This window comes from Sus scrofa, chromosome 7, assembly GCF_054392235.1.
Source record: "Sus scrofa isolate SSC_HxYL_T2T_F1_AM1 chromosome 7, Sscrofa_HxYL_maternal_Yorkshire_Landrace_v2.0, whole genome shotgun sequence".
Taxonomy (NCBI): Eukaryota; Metazoa; Chordata; class Mammalia; order Artiodactyla; family Suidae; genus Sus; species Sus scrofa.
In genome coordinates this window covers 41,121,442-41,135,706 of record NC_139389.1, presented here as the reverse complement: position 1 = coordinate 41,135,706, position 14,265 = coordinate 41,121,442, and the positions used below count along the sequence as shown (strand labels likewise).

The following is a 14,265-nucleotide window of genomic DNA, read 5'->3' as shown; positions in this document are numbered from 1 at the left end:
ATATACTTAAAAGACCTAAGATCCATAACTCATTTCAAAATTCAATTTGTGTTCACATAGTGTTTTTTTTTTTTTTTGTTTTTTTGTCTTTTTGCTATTTCTTGGGCCGCTCCTGTGGCATATGGAGGTTCCCAGGCTAGGGGTCGAATCAGAGCTGTAGCCACCGGCCTACACCAGAGCCACAGCAACATGGGATCCGAGCCGCGACTGCAACCTACACCACAGCTCACGGCAACGCCGGATCGTTAACCCACTGAGCAAGGACAGGGACCAAACCCGCAACCTCATGGTTCCTAGTCGGATTTGTTAACCACTGCGCCATGATGGGAACTCCTGTTTTTGTTTTTTTGCAATGCCCATGGCATGCACAAGTTCTGGGGCCAGGAATCGAACCTGTGCCACAGCAGTGACAATGTCAGAACTTTAACCTGCTAAGCCACCAGAGAACTCCTCATGTAGTTACTTTAAATAAAGTTTTTTTTTTTCTTTTAAGTGCTTTTGCTATGGAACAATGTTTTCTCTTCATTTACAGGAGGAAAAACAGTGCTTGAGGTTTGTGCTCTCTCCTGTTGGTTGTTGTTGTTTTTAAATAATACAGAGGGTCCTCTTATTTCACATATTTCATCCCCAAGTCCTTCCAGCATCAAAAGGTACTGACATGATACTACTCTAGTTCTTCAGTAAGGAGATGCTGCCACCTGTAGAGCAGAGGATAACAGATACGAAGCTCCAGCAGAGGAGGAAGCCTTGAACCACCACAAGCCAGCACACCCCCCTGCCCAGCCCTTCTTTTTACAGCGCTTCCTAATGACTCCTTCCCGCTGGTGCTCTTCATGACTATTAACTGCTTACTTCACTAGTTCTTCACAGGGTCTGAACATTATTATTTTTTTTTTTTGGCTGCCTCAAGGCACATGGAGTTCCCCAGCCAGGGATCAGATCCGAACCCATACTTGCCACCTAAGCCACAGCTGCAACAACACTGGATCCTTAACCCACTGTGCCTGGTCAGGGATCGAATCTGCATCCCAGCCCTCCCAAGATGCTGCTGACCCTGTTGCACCACAGCAGAAATTCCACATCAATTTTTTTTTTTCTTTTTAGGGCCACACCTGTGGCATATGGAAGTTCCCAGGTTAGGGGGTGAATAGGAGCTAGAGCTGCCAGCCTAAACCACAGCCACAACAATGCGGGATCCAAGATGTGTCTGCGACCTCCATCACAGCTCATAGCAACACTGGATCCCCAACCCACTGAGCGACGCCAGGGATTGAGGCGATATCCTCAGGGATCCTAGTCAGGTTCGCTAAATGCTGAGCCATGAAGGGAACTCCCCATTAGAATTTTTCAAAGAATGTTCATACCAAGGCCTCAACCCAAGACAAATTAAATCAGAATCAGACTTCTAATGGTGGATTAACAGGCAGGTAATCTGGACTTTGAGGATGGGGGGAGGAAAGGAGGACCCCACACATCAAAGAGGACACATCCTTTCTCCAAACTCTCTGCTGTTGCTCAAAGTGTTTTTTTAAGATCATACAGTCCTTCATTTCAAGGTTCAGGTAAACTCTATTTTAAAATGCGTATTTTAAACAAAAGATACTGGGACAACTGAATATCCACATGCAACTGAATGAACTTGGCCTCTTATACCATAGACAAAAATTAACTCAAAACAGACCAAAGACCTAAACTTAAAAGTTAAAACTATTAAACTCTTAGAAGAAAACAAAGGGAGCTCTCTTGTGGTGCAGTGGGTTAAAGATCCTGTGCTGTCATTACAGTTGCTTGGTTCACTGTTGTGGCACGGGTTCCATCCGTTGCCTGGGAAGTTCCACATGCTGTGGTTGCAGCCATTAAAAAAAGAGAGAGAGAGAGAGAAATATTTATAATACTGGATTAGGCAGTGACTTCTTAGATATGACCCCAGAAGTACAAGTAGCAAAAGAAAAATAAATTGGACTACACCAAAATTAACAATTTTTGTGCTGCAAATGATACTATCAAGAAAGTAAAATAGGGAGTTCCCATTGTGGCTCAGTGGTAACAAACCCAACTAGTATCCATGAGGATGAGGGTTCAATCCCTGGCTCTGCTCAGTGGGTTAAAGGATCTGGCATTGCCACAAGCTGTGGTATAAGTCACAGAGGTGGCTCGGATCTGGCAGTGCTGTGGCTGTGGTTTAGGCCGGCAGCTGCAGCTCCAACTCAACTCCTAGCCTGGGAACTTCCACGTGCCACAAGTACAGCACTAAAAAGACAAAAAAAAAAAAAAAAAAAAGAGAGAGAAGAAGAAGAAGAAGAAAGCAAACTACCACTTACAGAATGGGGGGAAATATTTGCAAATCATATATCTGATAAGGGATTGGTATTCAGAGTTCATGAAGAATTCTTACATATCAATTGCAAAAAGACAAAAAACCCAACTAAAAATGAGCAAAGTATGTGAATAGGTATTTCTCCAAAGAAGATAATACAAATTGCCAACAAACTCATGAAAAGATGTTTAACGTCATCAGCCATCAAGGAAATGTAAATCAAAACCAAAACAAGGGATGGCTATAATCAAAAAGTCAGATAATAACAAGTGCTGGCAAAGGAACTCTTGAACACTACTGATGACAATGTAAAATGGTGCAGCTGCTTTCAAAAAGAGTTTGGTAGTTCCTCAAAGACTAAAATACGGAGTTACCATACGACCCAGCAATTTCACTTGTAAGTAGCTAGTTTTTAGCATATTCACAAAGTTGTGCAACTATCACCAGTTTAGTTTCGAACATTTTTTGTCACTCTAGAAAGAAATCCTGTATCTATTAATAAGTCATTCCCCATCTCCTCCCTACCTCCTCCCCGAGGCAACTGCTAATTAATCTACTTTCTGTCTCTGTAGATTTGTCTATCCTTGAATTTTCATATAAATGCAGTTGTGTAATATGTAGTCTTTCATGACTGTCTTCTTTCACTTAGCATAATGTTTTCAAGGTTCGTCTATGTAGTAGCATGTATTATTACTTTACTCCTCTTTATTATCCAATAATATTCCACTGTATGGATATTATTGATATTCATTTTGTTTATCCATTCAGGGACATAGGGTGACTTCCATTTTTGAGCTCTTTTTTTTTTTTTTTTTTTTTTGCTTTTTAGGGCCACACTGGTGACATATGGAGGTTCCCAGGCTAGGGGTCTAATAGGAGCTGTAGCCACCAGCTTACACCACAGCCACAGCCTCACAGGATCTAAGATGCATCTGTGACCACCACAGCTCACGGCAATGCTGGATCCTTAACCTACTGAGCGAGGCCAGGGATTGAACCCATAAGCTCATGGTTACTAGTCGGGTTCGTTAACCACTGAGACACGATGGGAACTCCTTGAGCTATTTTGAATAATGCTGCTTAAATGTTTCCGTACAAGCTTTTGTGTGAATATTTGTTTTAGATTACTTGCCATTGGTTAGATCAGTTGTTCTCAACGGGGAGCAATTCTGCCCCCGGGGAAGATATTTGGAAAGTCTGGAGATATTTGTGATGGTCACACCCGAGGGGTACTACTGGCATCTTGTGGATATGATATAAATTACACAACAACAACAAAATCTTGCCCTTTTAGGTCATCCTTGCAGAGTAGCTTCCTTGCTGCAATCTACTGAAAGTCAATCCCCAGCATGTGGGTCTGTATTAAAAAACAAAAACAAAAACTTGTCCCTTAAAAAAAAAAAATCAAACACAAAGCCATGGCTAAGCATCAAATATGAGGGGAAAGAGTGAAATCAGCTGAAGCTTGATGGCAATCCCTTTACCTCCAGAAAGAATGTCCAACTCTGGCAGAAATGAGCTTTGCCCCAGAGAAGAGTTCCGACCGGTAAGCTTGACTCGTTTAACAGTGGCTTCTACCTGCAAGGGCACAGGTAGAATCACTAGCAGTTATAAAAACCACGGTATCATGCGCCACCCAGCATATACTGAATTGCCAGAACCTTGGAAGTGGGAACCAGATGCAGAAGTTTTCAAACCTCTTCCCTGCTGACTGCAGGCACACCCCCAATTAGGAGACACTGCTGCAGAAGAGCAGTTCTCAACTAGGGGTGATCCTGCTCCCCATGGAACCTGGGACAATTTTTGGTCATCAAAACTGGAGGGGTACTCAACATTTTCCAATTTTTTTTTTCTTTTCCATGCGAACTTCAAAGTTCCAAGAAGTAGAAAAAGAAAGGGAACAGGCAGGAAAATCCAGGACTTCTCCTCTCTCTGAGTCGAAACTAATATCCTGCAGCAAGTCTCCTAGCCTATATTTACTTCTGATCTTAAACAAAAGAATCTGTGTAACAGAAGGCTACCATTCTTAGTGGGGGTGGGCTGGGGAGGACACATGTTAGTGCACCTGGCAATAGACTGTGAATGATGTATTTTTCTCCAAATAAAGTTATACATAAACACACACGCACAAACTGTAGGGGGCACCTAATAGGTAAAGACTAAAAAACATCTTACAATGCACAGGACAGCACCCCATAATAAAGAGCAGTCTGCTCAAAGTGTTAAGAGTGCTAAGGTTAAGAAATCCTGCTTTCAAGAGGCCTGGGGGAGGTAAGCCAGGGGGCCATTCACTTCTGAAGGATTACTTCAGGAGGCAGCTGACAGCTCTGATGACAGCTTCTGTACCACTCCTTCTGGGTCTGTCTAGGAAAACACAGGATAGAGGCATAGCTGATAAAATAACCCTGATAGAATTTATTGATGAAAATGTTTAAAGCAAAAAACAAGGTCAAAGATCAGACTAAATGTAAACCTCTCCTTTACTCCGTTTAATACAGAATTCCTCTATTGATATAAACATGTCCTAAACACTGATATGACATCGCCCTGGACATAAACAGCTGTGACAGCCAGGCAACTCTAAGATGCAATACTGGTTCATCTAGTTAAAACATAAAAGGGGAAACACTCAGAAAGCATGTTTCAAAAGCCCATCTAAATATGTCCCAGTCTTCAACAGTGGGAGGAATATCCAGAGTATGCAATATTTAATTTCTTTCCCCTACTAGGTTCTTTAGTATTATGCTAGCCATGTAGTATGATACTTCTTTACTGTTACAAATATATTCCATTCTAATTTATCCATGATTCCCATAAATTGAAGATGTTTTCTACTAAAGGGGGGAAAATGTAATCTTTGGGTTGTAACAAAAACCACTAAGAAAAAACAAACTTCACATTTAAAGGAAAGATAACTGATAAAACACTAAAATGATATGATTTAAAAGAAGAGCAATTTAGGAGTTCCCATTGTGGCTCAGCAGTAATGAACCTGACTAGTATCCATGAGGACATGGGTTCGATTCCTGGCCCTGCTCAGTGGGTTTAGGGTCCAGTGTTGCTGTGAGCTGTGGTGTAGGTCACAGACGTGGCTCAGATCTGGTGTTGCTGTGGCTGTGGTGTAGGCCAGCACTACAGCTCTGATTCCCCCTAGCTTGGGAACTTCCATATCCCACCCTAAAAAGTACAAAAAAAAAAAAAAAAAAAAAAAGAAATTTAAAACTATAACAAGTGCTTTACTATTCGCAATAGCCAAGACATGGAAACAAACTAAATGTCCAGTGACAGAGGAGTGGATCAAGAAGATGTGGTATATATACACAATGGAATATTACTCAGCCATTAAAAGGAATGAAATAACGGCATTTTTAGCAACATGGATGGACTTAGAAATTATCATGCTAAGTGACGTCAGTTAGACAATGAGACACCAACATCAAATGTTTTCACTGACATGTGGAATCTGATAACAGGACAGAATGAACTTCTTTGCAGAACAGATACTGACTCACAGACTCTGAAAAACTTATGGTTTCCAAAGGAAATAGTTTGGGGGGTGAGGGGATGCACTGGGGGTGTGGGATGGAAATCCTATAAAATTGGATTGTGATGATCATTGTACAACTATAAATGTAATAAATTCATTGAGTAATAAAAAAATAAAACTATAATAAGTGCTTTAAATTTACAGCTGAAGTTATTCTTTTTTGTACTCATCATCACTTGAATCTAATATTCCTCTTTCTGGACATCTCTGCCCACTGAGATTTAGAAATCTGGTATTTTCTTTGCTCTCTAAAAATATTCCTTTTGTTTTTCTCTCAACCTTTTTTTTTTTTTTTGAAAAAAATTCAAACCTCCAGAAAATCTGAAACAGTAATCAACACTTGTCTATCCTTCACTTAGATTCACCAATCATTACCAAACATTTGGCCATATTTGCTTTCTCTCTTTTTTTAACAGAACTATTTCAAAGTTAGCTGCAACACATCATGAAATCACTTTTTTTATTTTTTGCTTTTTAGGGCCACACTTATGGCACATGGAGGTTCCAGGGTAGGGGTCAAATTGGAGCTGCAGCTGCTGGCCTACGCCACAGCCACATCAATACCAGTTCCTTAACTCACTGACCAAGATCAGGGATCGAAGCTGCATCCTCATGGATACCAGTTGGGTTCATTACCACTCAGCAACAACGGGAACTCCATGAAATCGCTTTTAAATGTTTCAGCATGTATTCTCTAAGAGTATTATTTTATATATCCATAGCATCGTTACTACACCTATTAATAATTCTCCATTATCTAATATCCACAGACAACTTAAAAAAAAATGGGGGGAGGCCATATAGCTTTTTAGAAATCTGGAATCTGGAGTTCCCATTGTGGCTTAACAGGTTAAGAACTCTAATGCAGGTCCTATACTTGGCCTCCATTAGTGGGTCAGGGATCCGTTGTTGCCACAAGCTGTGGTGTAGCCCACAGATATGGCTTGGATCTTGAGTTGCTGTGGCTGTGGTGTAGGCTGGCAATTGCAGCTCTGACTGGACCCCTAGCCCAGGTACTTCCATATGCCATGAGTGCAGCCCTAAAATAAAAAGAAAAATTTTAAAAAGGAAGTCTAGAATCCAATCAATGATAACACATCACAGTTAGCTGTTGTCTATCTTCGCTCTACTTAAATCTACAACAGGAGCTAGGTTTGGTGGGGGGGGGTCTCTTTTGTTTGTTTAAGATTTAGTCTTTTATGACATTAACGTATTTGAAGCAGGAAACCCCACGTTTTAAAATTTATCTCTAATCTGCTATCTTCACCTTTTCTAGTTTATACCATTCAAAAAAAATTTCTCTCTAGATTTCTAGAGCTCATACTCTCCCTCCCTTTGAAGCCAAGCTCCTTTCGAAAAAAAGTATCACTTCATCTTTCTCAGATCTCCATTTGTTTCTGTCCCCCTCATGCCACCAATACTGTTCTAACATTACCAAAGGCTTTTTAGTGCCAAGTCCAAAGGACGTTTTTTCAGCTATCACCTTATCTCACTTCTCTGCAGCAGCTGCCATTTGTACCCATTATCTCCCTCAAGTGCTCTCAACCTTGGCATAATTCTCTTGTTCTCAGAGTCTATGTCCCTGAATGCTGTTATTCATCACAGTTGTCCTTGAGCTTTTCATTCCTTCCATGGCTTTTTTTTTTTTTTTGTCTTTTTGCTATTTCTTGGGCCGCTCCCGCGGCATATGGAGGTTCCCAGGCTAGGGGTCTAATCGGAGCTGTAGCTGCCGGCCTACGCCAGAGCCACAGCAACGCGGGATCCGAGCCGCGTCTGTAACCTACACCACAGCTCACGGCAATGCCGGATCGTTAACCCACTGAGCAAGGGCAGGGACCAAACTCGCAACCTCATGGTTCCTAGTCGGATTCGTTAACCACTGCGCCATGACAGGAACTCCTTTATTTGCTTTTAAAAAAAAATTTTTTTTTTAGGGCCGCACCCTCGGCATATGGAGGTTCCCAGGCTAGGGGTCCAATTGGAGCTACAGCTGCCAGCCAGTACCACAGCTCACTGCAATGCCAGATCCTTAGCCCACTAAGGCCAGGGATAGAACCCACAACTGTATGGTTCCTAGTCAAATCACTTCTGCTGCGATATAATGGGAACTCCTGTATTCCTTCTCTTAATTAACGGGAACACCAGTTCTCCAAATTTAAAAACTTCCTCATCCCCACCAATGAACCAATCACCATATCCTCAATTCTGCATCCTGTATACTTCACACATTCATCACCTTCTCTTTAGCACTACACTAATGGCAGTCAAGGCCCTCACCATCTCTCCCAAAGACCATCACAGAGAGATATTTAATCACTATACTTCCAATCCTCCATCTCCTGTCTGATCCACCCCCTACAAGTTATTTTTCTAAAACACAAATTGGTTCACATTGCTCATCTGTTTTAAGCCCCTTCCTTGACTTCTCATATAATGCTGGGGAACAATTTAGCATGGTGGCTAAGAACATAGGCACTGGAGTTAGAAAAAGCTGGATGTGAATGCTAGATTCTCCATCTATTAAACAGAGACACTGTTTAAACTCTCTAAGCCTCAGAGTTTTCATTTATAAAATGAGGACAACTGTGTCCTTCCAACAATGTTGTTAAGAGATTATAAATTGGTAATATCTAAAACATTTGTCTCAATACCCAAATTAATTGCTTAATAGTTGTTATAAGATGAAATCCAAATTACTTAGCATGGCCCTTTATGATCTGGTTACTGCCTACCTGTTCAGTCTCATTTCCCATTCCTCTCTCCCATTCTTCATTGCCATACTATTTCATATCACTTTGGTTTTTTTACCCATTTCCTTGGCCTGCAAAACCTAGCTCCCAGTGTCTTGCCCAATGAGTAAACTCTAGTCCGAACTTGATTCTGCCCTTTGAACCTTAAACACAACTCTATCACTTTGTATTACAGATATTTTGTTTCCCTCTCATACTAAATTGTTTCTTTCTTTCCCTTTTTTTTTTTTGCTTTTTAAGCTCACACCGGAGGCATATGGAGGTTTCCAGGCTAGGGGTCAAATCGGAGCTACAGCAACACAGGATCTGCGACCTACTCCACAGCTTACGGCAACTCCAGATCTTTAACCCAAGGAGTGAGGCCAGGGATCGAACCTGAAACCTCATGGTTCCTAATCAGATTCATTTCCACTGCGCCACAACGGGAACTCCCTAAACTGTTTCTTGAAAGCGGAGATAAGTGGAGAAAATAATACATACAACCTAATAACAGACATGGAAATTCACCTCAGAGACATGAAATCTTATCAATGTCTGTTGAACAAACTTATAGAAAGGACCTAAAATGATCATTCTGTTCCCAAATGAATTTAATGTAACTAATGGTTTATTTATTTTATTTCTTATTATTATTTAAAAAAATAACATCAAGCTAATAAGAGTTTACGTGAACTGGTTAGGACCTTCACACTTGGACATTTTTTTGGTGGGAGTTTTAGAACAGCTGTGGAAGAACATGGATTCAACTGGGTCCCCAAAATTGTTTTGGTCCAAAGCAGAAAAATAATAAAAAATAGGGCCTATAGTACTCAAGGTGGCCGATGTAAATATCAGTCAAAACGTCAATGTAGCAAAGTTAAGGGAGAGATGTCCATAAAGATTCCACCATGGGAACAATCAAATTGAGCAAACAGAAAACATGAGAATAGTAAGTATCTGGGAATAGTCCCTATTATAAGGAGATGGCCAAATACTTTAAAATACACTAGCCAATACCAAAACTGTGTAGGCTAGAAAAAGTGTGGCCTGCAGGCTTAGTGGTCTTAAAACACTAAGTAACATGAGGCAGGCGAATCTCCTTGTTCTAAAAGGTGATTATTAACAGCTCATTTACTTGGGTCAATAAGTTATATTTCTTCCTGAAATCCGAGATGCTATGTTTATCATATATGTACCAAGTCCACATTAAAAAAAAAAAATCCTTTCCTAACAATTATTAGAAAAAGATGTTTTAGGAATTCCCGTTGTGGCTCAGGGGTAACGAACCTGACTAGTATCCGTGAGGACCGGTTCGATTCCCGGCCTCACTTAGCGGGTTAAGGATCCAGCGTCACAGTGAGCTGCCATGTAGGTCTCAGACGCGGCTGGGATCCCGCATTTTTGTGGCTGTTGTGTAGGCTGGCAGCTGCGGCTCCGATTCGACCCCTAGCCTGGGAAATTCTATACGGTGCAGGGGCAGCCCTAAAAAGACCAAAGAAAGAAAGAAAAAGATGTTTCGGATGGAAGGCGAGGGATTTACTCGCATTATATTTTTTTTAATTAGAAAATTTTCAAAAAGGCAGCAAAATCTAGACTTCGCTAGCATTGTTGTGTTGGAAACTGCCGTGAGGCCTGCGAAACAAATTTAATCACAGTCGAACCTGCTTTGCTCTCCTCGGCAGAGCCACGTTAAAAAAGGAGTCGACCCGGGGTGGGGGTGGGGGGGGGTTGGTAGGGTATGCTGTCAGTCTGCAAAACGCCAGAGGATCAGAAAAGGGGAATGCCATTCACTACACAAGAATAGCACTGGCTGCGAAGGGTGGGCTGCACGGGGATGTTATACACGGATGCAGCGGCGAGGCTGTCACGGAGCTGCCTCCCCCCTCCCGGCCTCGGGCCCCAGTCACTCACATGCGGGGACCGTGCCCCCTCGGGCTCCTCCCGCCTCGGAGACAGCAAGCCGCCGGGCGTGAAGAAGCCGACAACTTCCTGATTCCGGGCGCGTAACCCGGAAGCAATTCCCACGCCAGCGCCGAGGCTGCGGTCCTTTTTCCTGCCCCGCCCTTCCGCCAGAAGCTAAACGCGCGAAGCCTCGGAGTGCACGGGAACTCCCGCGACGTCTGGCAAGTACGCCTTCTTGCTCCCCCTGGCGTCCGGTTCTTCCTCTGAATTCGGTCCTTCCTCTGAATTCGGTCCTTTTCAGTCCTTGCTAGGGCCTTTCCTTCGCTAACACACACTTCATAGCTCAACTGATTCATTCAATGGGTATTTGCTGATCCTCTTACTACCTGCCTGGCACCGTGTTAGGCATTAAGAGGTGGGATTGGGAAGGATACGTAAATGGTGAGCAGGCCCTTACTCTTGTGACCTAAAAGAAAGACAAGCAAATAAATCGCTCACATGTACATATGGCCCACTCATAATGTTTATTGAGAATGTACTCTGTGCCAGACGTTACAGAGGTTTTTAGAGGTTCCCTTGTGGCTCAGCGGGTTAAGGAGCCAGCATTGTCACTGCAGCTACTCCGATTGCTGCTGTGGTGCAGGTCGATCTCTGGCCCAGGAACTTCCATATGCCAGAGGTCTGGCCAAAAAGGGGGGGGAAAAAAAAAGACTTTATATCATGAAACCACTTCAGCAATTCTCATTTACCCTCATACCAACCAGCTGAGGTTTATGGAAAGGTTAAATTGCTCAAGATTACACTGGAAGTTCCCTTTGTTCAGGTTCTGGTCTGGAATAGGCTCTATGTGAATGCTGAACTGAACTGGAAGAGGCCAAGTTCTAACATGTTAGAGCTGTTAACAGTCTACTGGGTGAGAACAAAATTTGACACAAGCAGTTAGACAATGATGGAAGGGGACACCAAATTAAAGACCAAGAAGAGAGAAGGGGAGAGAGTCTACTGTAGAGTGGAGAGGTTTTCTGAAGAAGCTGGAACAAGGGCATGGACAAGGTTTGGGAAAGCATTACAAGGAGAAAGGCCATCTTGGGCAGAGGTCTGGAAGTGAGAAGACTGTTGCCACATTTAAGGCTTGGATAATAAAATAGGAAATCCAGCTGGAGAAGTCAGGGGTCAATGGTGAAGGTCCTTCAAGTTCAGACCAAGTGATTTGGGACTTTAACAAGCAAAGGGAAAACATCTAATACTTTGTGGCAATATCTTGTAGCGTTTTGGGAGGAAAGTTTTTGTGATTGTGTGTGTGTGTGATAGATTAGTGGGGGAAAGCCAAAAAGCAGAGAATGCAGGAAAAGGGCTCTTGAAATAATCCTGGTGTTAAAGGTATGAAACAGCAGTGGGAATGGGAACGAAGGGATACAATTTGGAGATGTTTGGAAAAAAAGAATTGATGGGTCTTGATAATGTGTCGCTTGAAGGGAGCAGAGAGATAAAGAATGACCTTCATGTTTCCAGCTTGAAAAATGATGTTTCTGTAAAAGTCTATAATTTCCTTTTCAATAAAGGGCATTTAGGGAGTTCCCTGGTGGCTTAGTGGTTAAGGATCTGGTGTTGTCTCTGCTGTGGCTCAGGTATCTGCTGTGGCTTGGGTTAATTCCTGGCCTGGGAAAAATTTGGTCAATCCTCAAAGGTATATTTTTATAAAGCAGCTCATAAAGTAAGGAGGCAGTGCCTATTCTTCACAGTGATTGGTTTATAGTATTAGAGTTTTCTTAGTGATAGAAAATGGGTTAAAAGTGGTTACCTCAGAGTTCCCATTGTGGCTCAGCAGGTTAAGAACCCAACTCCTATCCATGAGGTTGTGGGTTTGACCTCTGGGCTCCTTCAGTGGGTTAAGAATCCGATGTTGCCACAAGCTGTGGTGTAGGCTGCAGACGCTGCTTTGATCTGGCATTGTTGTGCCAGTGGTGTAGGCCAGCAGCAGAACTCCACCCCTAGCCTGGGAACTTCCATATGCTGGCGGCCCTAAAAAGAAAAAAAAGTGGTTACCCATATTAATTTTGGGGAACAGTTTCATTTATGATTTTCAGAGAAAAGAAGAACAAGAAGTGGCCCAAGTTAAGTTTTGCTTATTTTAAGAATCATCTAGGAGTTCCTGTTGCGGCTCAGTGGAATCTAAGATCTATGAGGATGCAGGCTTGATCCCTGGCCTTGCTCAGTGGGTTAAGTATATGGCATTGCCATGAGCGACTCAGATCTGGCATTGCTACGGCTGGGGTGTAGGCCAGCGGCTACAGCTCTGATTCAACCCCTAGCCTGGGAACCTTCATATGCCACGGATGCAGCCCTAAAAAAAGAAAGAAAGAAAGAAAGAAATCTAAATTAAATTTTATTTGTATGACCTGACTAGTTTGTCTGCTCAGGGAATTTTCAAGTCTGGGCTCCATTTGTGTTTGATTTTTAACAATGGGAAAGTACACAATAGTGCTTAAGTGGACGCCTGGCACAAAGTAAGCATTCATTTAACTATCATTATTAAGAGATGTGCAAAACATTTACAATATGTTTATTAACCCCATTTCTTTCTTGTCCTCCCTCTAAACCTCCTGGAATTGCCTCTACTTTGCTTCTCTTTGATCATGAGCGAACCCTCCTTACAACCTTGGGGCACCATCTATCTCAGACACGGTTGTTCTAGGCCTTGCTTTAGCCCTGATTTATTTGATCTTCATTCTCCTCTTTCTCCTTTTCCTTATCTCTCATTTTTTTCCCAGCCCTCTCCCCTCTCCCCAGGCGCTTTGCTTTTGGAAGTCTAGAAGCTCTGATTTGCTGCATGGTCATGGACAAATTAACAAGTCATTTACTGCTGAGTCTCAGTTTTCAGATCTGAAAATGGCAGTAACAACATAACTTTTTATAAGACTGTTGGAGTTCCCGACATGGCTCAGTGGTTAACAAATCCAACTAGGAACCATGAGGTTGCAGGTTCAATCCCTGGCCTTGCTCAGTGGGTTAAGAATCCAGTGTTGCAGGGAGCTATGGTATAAGTCACAGACGCAGTTTGGATCTGGCGATGCTGTGGCTCGGGTGTAAGCCGGCAGCTACAGCTCCGATTTGACCCCTAGCCTGGGAACCTCCATATGCCGCGGGAGCAGCCCTAGAAAAGGCAAAAAGACCAAAAAAAAAAAAAAAAAAAAATATATATATATATTTATATATATATATATATATAAATATATATATATATATAAATATATATATATATATATAAATATATATATATATATATATAAATATATATATATATAAAAGACTGTTTGCGGAGTAGGTAAGATAATAATGTTCAAGCGCTATGTAAACGTACAGCACCTTACAAGCTTTAGTTTTTGGCATCTCTCAACTCTATTCCCTTCCATTCACTTCCGCTCTTTCCGTCTCTGCTCAATGCGGGACTAAGAAATTCTTCGAATTGAAGATGAGCATTTAATTCCCACAGAAGTGCAGATTTGTTGGTGTTCACTCCTTCCACGCCTAAACAAACCAATCAGAGCGTTCGGAGAGTGGCGCGGTGTTTCTCCGCTTGGAGACCATCTCTGACAGAGCTTGCACTTTTCTCCGTCTGCGCCGGACCGTTTGTTTTCACATCGCACCTCAGATTCCCGACCTTGGAGGTGGAGGTCTTTCCCCTTCCTTGTCTCAAGCCCCCGAAGATCTTGGCGTCGCTAGACCTGAACCACGGGAACCGGAAGTGTGTGCAGCAGCCTCGGGTCTCC

The 14,265-nt window shown here is 42.4% G+C and overlaps 1 protein-coding gene across 9 annotated transcripts in view; it reads right to left on the bottom strand.

Annotated features, from left to right (window-relative positions):
* The window catches only part of C7H6orf89 (chromosome 7 C6orf89 homolog), a 40,034-nt gene extending 25,807 nt beyond the window's left edge, over positions 1-14,227 (bottom strand). For 3 of the 9 annotated variants that reach the window (XR_014810025.1, XM_084967942.1, XM_013977869.3), the window contains exons 1-2: positions 10,505-10,582; positions 3,802-3,895 (exon numbers count right to left, since the gene is read on the bottom strand). Coding sequence is in view for 2 of the 9 variants with exons in the window: in XM_021098651.2 (XP_020954310.2) it covers positions 13,862-13,908 (47 nt within the window). In the remaining 7 variants the exon portion in view is untranslated. Of the gene's footprint in view, positions 1-3,449; positions 3,675-3,801; positions 3,896-10,504; positions 10,583-13,861 lie in introns of those variants that run through there. The other 6 variants (XM_013977868.3, XM_084967944.1, XM_021098651.2 and 3 more) reach the window with 3 other exon arrangements.
* Between the last annotated feature and the right edge of the window lie 38 nt (positions 14,228-14,265).